This window comes from Staurois parvus, unplaced genomic scaffold (assembly GCF_062004578.1).
Source record: "Staurois parvus isolate SC_StPar_1 unplaced genomic scaffold, SC_StPar_1.0 ptg000913l, whole genome shotgun sequence".
Taxonomy (NCBI): Eukaryota; Metazoa; Chordata; class Amphibia; order Anura; family Ranidae; genus Staurois; species Staurois parvus.
In genome coordinates, this window is record NW_028318709.1 from 132,044 (window position 1) to 140,000 (window position 7,957).

Sequence of the window (7,957 nt, forward strand, 5' to 3'; positions counted from 1 at the left end):
ATATCTGACGTTGTATTATATCTGACGTTGTATTATATCTCCTGCCTTGTGTTATATCTGACGTTGTATTATATTTCCTTCCTTGTGTTATATCTGACGTTGTATTATATCTCCTGCCTTGTGTTATATCTGACGTTGTATTATATCTCCTGCCTTGTGTTATATCTGACGTTGTATTATATCTCCTGCCTTGTGTTATATCTGATGTTGTATTATATCTCCTGCCTTGTATTATATCTGACTTGTATTATATTTCCTGCCTTGTATTATATCTGACGTTGTATTATATCTCCTGCCTTGTGTTATATCTGATGTTGTATTATATCTCCTGCCTTGTATTATATCTGACTTGTATTATATTTCCTGCCTTGTATTATATCTGACGTTGTATTATATCTCCTGCCTTGTATTATATCTGACGTTGTATTATATCTCCTGCCTTGTATTATATCTGACGTTGTATTATATCTCCTGCCTTGTATTATATCTGACGTTGTATTATATCTCCTGCCTTGTATTATATCTGACGTTGTATTATATCTCCTGCCTTGTATTATATCTGACGTTGTATTATATTTTCTTCCTTGTATTATATGTGACGTTGTATTATATCTCCTGCCTTGTATTATATCTGACGTTGTATTATATCTGACGTTGTATTATATTTCCTTCCTTGTGTTATATCTGACGTTGTATTATATTTCCTGCCTTGTATTATATTTCCTGCCTTGTATTATATCTGACGTTGTATTATATCTGACGTTGTATTATATTTCCTTCCTTGTGTTATATCTGACGTTGTATTATATTTCCTGCCTTGTATTATATTTCCTGCCTTGTATTATATCTGACGTTGTATTATATCTCCTGCCTTGTATTATATCTGACGTTGTATTATATCTGACGTTGTATTATATCTGACGTTGTATTATATTTTCTTCCTTGTATTATATCTGATGTTGTATTATATTTTCTTCCTTGTGTTATATCTGATGTTGTATTATATTTTCTTCCTTGTATTATATGTGACATTGTATTATATCTCCTGCCTTGTATTATATGTGATATTGTATGACGCTGCGTTGCGGTGCATTGCATTGCGCGTCCTCCCGGGTTGCATGGAGTGGTTTTTGCTGTGTGCATTATTACGTAAGGCAGGCAGCCTCCTCCGGCGGCTCCAGGCCGGGCTTTGCAGGGAGGACAGGCCATGCTCACAGCAGTGTGAAGGCTCCTCATCCTGTGGACTGACTTGTGCTGTGTATGGTAATCTGGCAGGAAGCAGCACTGAGGGTGGATCTATGGAGCTGACAGCTCGCTCAGCCCACATCCAGCACCCATAGAGAGAGGACGAGCTGTCTGCCTGAGGAATCATCTGAATGATCCCCCCCCACCCCCCACCAACACCAACACCTTCTCATTTCATGCCTTCCCTCCTTTCTAATCTCATCAGGATTTACACCAGCGGGAGGACGTCGGATTCTGTGTTTGTTTCCAGCTGATCAGCTCTGCAAAACAAAGCCAGCGCTCCATCCTGCACCCCATCCCTCCTGCCCGGGGCTGAGGACCGAGACCCTCCAACACCGAGACCCTCCAACACCGAGACCCTCCAACACCGGCTGTCCGGGTCCCCGCCGCCATCACCTGCCCGCCTCCATCCGAACGTAGGAACAGCCTGGGAATGGGCGACAAAGGCACCAGGTCAGTGGTCCGGTCCGGTGTGGTTCCGCAGGGGTTAAACGCTCCCATTGGTCGCCATCGCCTATGAGAGAGGGTGGTAGTTAGGATTGGGGGGGCTACAGGTGTTCCCCTCGAAGTCTTAGCAACGAGCCGTCACCGGCGCCAACTTATCCCACTCCCAAAAATGTCCGCCGTTCATCCGGGGTGCCCCTTTAATTCCATCTCATGGGAGCGCAGATCCCCGTCCCCCCGAGACGCCGACAGTCCTAAATCCTGAATTTATATCAGAGACAGAAATAGATGAGAATTGTATCCATTGTGTGAGGAATACGAGAGAAACAATGTAACAATCATCAGGAGCCATCACTTGTCATTCTTCACCTGCCATCACTTGTCATTCTTCATCCGCCATCACTTGTCATTCTTCATCCGCCATCACTTGTCATTCTTCATCCGCCATCACTTGTCATTCTTCACTCACCTGCCATCACTTGTCATTCTTCATCCGCCATCACTTGTCATTCTTCATCCGCCATCACTTGTCATTCTTCATCCGCCATCACTTGTCATTCTTCACTCACCTGCCATCACTTGTCATTCTTCATCCGCCATCACTTGTCATTCTTCATCCGCCATCACTTGTCCTTCTTCACTCACCTGCCATCACTTGTCATTCTTCACCCGCCATCACTTGTCATTCTTCATCCGCCATCACTTGTCCTTCTTCACTCACCTGCCATCACTTGTCATTCTTCACCCGCCATCACTTGTCATCCTTCACCCGCCATCACTTGTCGTTCTTTACTCTTCCGCCATCACTTGTCGTTCTTTACTCTTCCGCCATCACTTGTCATTCTTCATCCACCATCACTTGTCATTCTTCATCCACCATCACTTGTCATTCTTCATCTGCCATCACTTGTCATTCTTCATCCGCCATCACTTGTCCTTCTTCACTCACCTGCCATCACTTGTCATTCTTCATCCGCCATCACTTGTCATTCTTCATCCGCCATCACTTGTCCTTCTTCACTCACCTGCCATCACTTGTCATTCTTCACCCGCCATCACTTGTCATTCTTCATCCGCCATCACTTGTCATTCTTCACCCGCCATCACTTGTCATTCTTCATCCGCCATCACTTGTCATTCTTCATCCGCCATCACTTGTCCTTCTTCACTCACCTGCCATCACTTGTCCTTCTTCACCCGCCATCACTTGTCATTCTTCATCCGCCATCACTTGTCCTTCTTCACTCACCCGCCATCACTTGTCATCCTTCACCCGCCATCACTTGTCATCCTTCACCCGCCATCACTTGTCGTTCTTTACTCTTCCGCCATCACTTGTCGTTCTTTACTCTTCCGCCATCACTTGTCGTTCTTCACTCATCTGCCATCATAATAGTGGGGTGGTCCCCCATAGTATATATCCCATATAATAATAATAATAGTGGGGGGGTCCCCCGTAGTATATATCTATCATGAATGAAATGCGTATTTGCTCCCCGGCTGATGCTGAATGTTCGCCCCTCACACAGAAATGATCGGTCTAACAATGGAATGTTCGCCCCTCACACAGAAATGATCGGTCTAACAATGGAATGTTCGCCCCTCACACAGAAATGATCGGTCTAACAATGGAATGTTCGCCCCTCACACAGAAATGATCGGTCTAACAATGGAATGTTCGGTGTAACACTGAGAGACAGAATACAACAACAAATTCAGCAGAAATGCGTCTAACAAATGATGACTGATCTGCATGTTCAGGAGGGAAAGAAGGATTTGATCCCCTTCACAAAACATGACTTAGTACTTGGTGGCCAATCCCTTGTTGGCAATCACAGAGGTCAGACGTTTCCTGGAGTTGGCCCCCAGGTTCGCACACATCTCAGGAGGGATTTTGGCCCACTCCTCTTGGCAGATCCTCTCCAAGTCATTAAGGTTTGGTGGCTGACGTTTGGCAACTCAAACTTTCAGCTCCCTCCACAGATTTTCAATCGGATGAAGGTCTGGAGACTGGCTAGGCCACGCCAGGACCTTAATGTGCTTCTTCTTGAGCCGCTCCTTTGTTGCCTTGGCCGTGTGTTTTGGGTCATTGTCATGCTGGAACACCCATCCACCACCCATTTTCAATGCCCTGGCTGAGGGAAGAAGGTTCTCACCCAAGATTTGATGGTACATTGCCCCGTCCATCGTCCCTTTGATGTGGTGCAGTTGTCCTGTCCCCTTGGCAGAAAAACCCCCCCAAAGCAGAATGTTTCCACCACCATGTTTCACAGTTGGGATGGTGTTCTTGGGGTCATAGCAGCATTCCTCCTCCTCCAAACACGGCGAGTTGAGTTGATGCCAAAGAGCTGGATTTTGGTCTCATCTGACCACAACACTTCCCACCAGTCCTCCTCTGCATCATTCAGATGTTCAGTGGCAGACTTCAGACGGGCCTGGACATTGGCTTTCTTGAGCAGAGGGACCTTGCGGGCACTGCAGGATTTCAGTCCTTGTCGGCGTAGTGTGTTACCAATTGTTTTCTTGGTGACTGTGGTCCCAGCTGCCTGGAGATCATTGACAAGATCCTCACGTGTAGTTCTGGGATGATTCCTCACTGTTCTCATGATCATTGACACTCCACGAGGTGAGATCTTGCATGGTGCACCAGACCTAGGGAGACTGACACTTGTTTTGTGTTTCTTCCATTTGTGAATGATTGCACCAACTGTTGTCACCTTCTCACCAAGCTGCTTGGCCATAGTTTGGTAGCCCAGTACAGCCTTGTGTAGGTCTACCATCTTGTCCCTGACATCCTTGGACAACTCTTTGGTCTTTGCCATGGTGGAGAGTTTGGAATCTGATGGTTTGATTGCTCCTGTGGACAGGTGTCTTTTATACAGGTAACACAATGAGATTAGCAGCACTCCCTTTAAGAGACTGCTTCTAATCTCAGCTTGTTACCTGTATGAAAGACACCTGGGAGCCAGAAATCCTGCTGAATGATAGGGGATCAAATCCTTCTTTCCCTCATGAACATGCAGATCAGTCATCATTTGTTAGACGCATTTCTGCTGAATTATTTGTTGTATTCTGTCTCTCAGCGTTACACCGAACATTCCATTGTTAGACCGATCATTTCTGTGTGAGGGGCGAACATTCAACATCAGCAGGGGAGCAAATACACATTTCCTTCACTGTGTCTATCTATCTATCCCCGGGAACTCAGCACAAGGATGGTGGGAACCCCTCATAATGGGCACAGCGGGGGGTACAGACCTGGGAACTCAGCACAGGGATGGTGGGAACCCCTCATAATGGGCACAGCGGGGGTACAGACCCGGGAACTCAGCACAGGGATGGTGGGAACCCCTCATAATGGGCACAGCGGGGGTACAGACCCGGGAACTCAGCACAGGGATGGTGGGAACCCCTCATAATGGGCACAGCGGGTGTATAGACCCGGGAACTCAGCACAGGAATGGTGGGAACCCTTCATAATGGGCACAGCGGGTGTACAGAGCCGGTAATTCAGCACAGGGATGGTGGGAACCCCTCATAATGGGCACGGTAGGTGTACAGACCCGGGAACGTAGCACAGGGATGGTGGGAACCCCTCATAATGGGCACAGCAGGTGTACAGAGCTGGTAATTCAGCACAGGGATGGTGGGAACCCCTCATAATGGACACAGTAGGTGTACAGACCCGGGAACTTAGCAGAGGGATGGTGGGAACCCCTCATAATGGACACAGTAGGTGTACAGACCCGGGAACTTAGCAGAGGGATGGTGGGAATCCCTCATAATGGGCACCAGAGGGGGTCTCACACCATGGCAGAGCAGTGGGTGGAAGGATTGGCTTTGTATTAGTTCACCATTGAACCTTTCCTGCTCATACAGATGTCATGTGATGGTTCTCTGGTGAGGACAGATGTCATGTGATGGTTCTCTGGTGAGGACAGATGTCATGTGATGGTTCTCTGGTGAGGACAGATGTCATGTGATGGTTCTCTGGTGAGGACAGATGTCATGTGATGGTTCTCTGGTGAGGACAGGTGTCTTCTGATGGTTCTCTGGTGAGGACAGATGTCTTCTCCTGGGGGTTGCCCTACACTAGGCTGGCAGCACGCAGTTGGCAGTCATCTTTCGGTTCTCCTGGTGTCACTCTTCAACAAGCCGCACCACATCGTCCTCTGATAGGCTGGAGTTGCTTCCAGGGAATGTCTCTGCTCCTTTTCCTCTATAGGGCCTTAGTGGGGGATTTAGCTGTCCAGGGGCCCACTCATAATCAGCAGACCAATTTTGGGTGGAGGGACCCCTTGTTGCTCTGATGACGGGACCTCTTGCCGTTCCCCAGCCATTAGTTGCTCTCCTTGGCCCCCGGGAATGTCAACCTATTGTGCATATTGTGGGTTGTCCTTCTGTTCTGCTGACTTCAGATGTTTTGTTGATGTTGGTGAATTTGAGGAAGTGGAACTTCCCCAACAATCTGGCGCCGGTCCCACCGACAACTCCCAGTAGATGCATTGGACTGCTGTCACTTACACCAGCTGTTCCCATAACATTCAGGAAAATGGAGTTGGGGGGATAGTAAGAATTTTGGGGTTCGTGGTGTTTGGTACAGGACAGCTGGGTCTGGGTGTGTTTAGTACATATACCTCCCTGTGCTGGTAGTCTAATAGATTAGAGTCCTGGTGCCCAACCTGTGGCCTGAGGGCCACATGTGTCCCTTTGGTACTTGTTGCATGGCACTTTTCTCACCCCACCCCCCCAAAACATCAGTGAGCCACCACCATGCTTCACAGTGGGGATGGTGTCCTTGTTGCTATAAGCCTTGTTGACCCCTCTCCAAACGTAATCGTTGTGACCATAAAGCTCTATTTTGGTCTCGTCACCCCAGATTACAGTGTGCCAGAAGCTGTGAGGCATTGGACATATTGTAACTGGACTTTTTTTGGCAGTAAAGGCTTCTTTCTGGCAACTTGACCATGACCATGTGCTCCTTGAAACAACCACACTGTCTTTTTCTACAGCAGCCTGACTGTTGATGGTTGATGTCCATTGATAGTCACCATACATGCTATGTCTACACTTGTTGATGATTGATGTCAGTTGATGATGACCAACCAAGATATGTCTTCACTTGTTGATGGTTGATGTCCATTGATGGTGATCATCTGTGATATGCCTACACTTGTTGATGTCCATCCATGGTGACTATACATGCTATGTCTACACTTGTTGATGGTTGATGTCAGTTTATGGTGACCATACATGCTATGTCTACACTTGTTGATGATTGATGTCAGTTGATGGTGACCAACCAAGATATGTCTTCACTTGTTGATGTCCATTGATGGTGATCATTGGTGACATTTCTACACTTGTTAATGGTTGATGTCCATCGATGGTGATCATCAATAATATGTCTACACTTGTTGATTGGTTGGTGTCCATTAATGGTGATCATCTGTGATATGCCTACACTTGTTGATGTCCATCCATGGTGACTATACGTGATATGTGTACACTTGTTGATGTCCATCCATGGTGACTATACGTGATATGTGTACACTTGTTGATGGTTTATGTCCATTGATGGTGACCATCGGTGATATTTCTCCACTTGTTAATGGTTGATGTCCATCGATGGTGATCATCAATAATATGTCTACACTTGTTGATTGGTTGGTGTCCATTGATGGTGACCATCTGTGATATGCCTACACTTGTTGATGTTCATTGATGGTGACCATACATGATATGTCTTCACTTGTTGATGGTTGATGTCTATTGATGGTTACCATATATGAGATGTCTACACTTGTAGATGTCCAATGATGGTCATCTTCTGTGATATGTCTACACTTGTTAATGGTTGATATGCATAGATGGTGACTATACATGTTATGTCTGCACTTGTTGATGGTTGATGCCCAATCATGGTGACCATCCATGATATGTCTACACTTATTGATGGTTGATGTCCAATGATGGTAAACATCCATGATATGTCTACACTTGTTAATGGTTGATACCCATGGATGGTTACCATACGTGATATATCTGAACTTGTTAATGGTTGATACCCATGGATGGTTACCATACGTGATATATCTGAACTTGTTGATGGTTGATGTCAATTGATGGTGACCATCCATGATATGTCTGCACTTGTTGATGGTTGATGTCAATTGATGGTGACCATCCATGATATGTCTGCACTTGTTGATGGTTGCTGTCAATTGATGGTGACCATCCATGATATGTCTGCACTTGTTGATGGTTG

At 46.3% G+C, this 7,957-nt stretch overlaps 1 protein-coding gene across 4 annotated transcripts in view; it reads left to right on the forward strand.

Moving 5' to 3' along the window:
* The first annotated feature begins 1,196 nt into the window (after positions 1–1,196).
* The window catches only part of LOC149442087 (beta-arrestin-1), a 176,406-nt gene continuing 169,645 nt past the window's right edge, over positions 1,197–7,957 (forward strand). Inside the window, exon 1 of one of the 4 annotated variants that reach the window (XM_089656535.1) lies at positions 1,197–1,698. In XM_089656535.1, coding sequence (XP_089512661.1) covers positions 1,679–1,698 — 20 coding nt within the window. In that variant the 5' untranslated portion in view covers positions 1,197–1,678. The remainder of the gene's footprint in view (positions 1,699–7,957) is intronic. The other 3 variants (XM_089656534.1, XM_089656532.1, XM_089656530.1) reach the window with 3 other exon arrangements.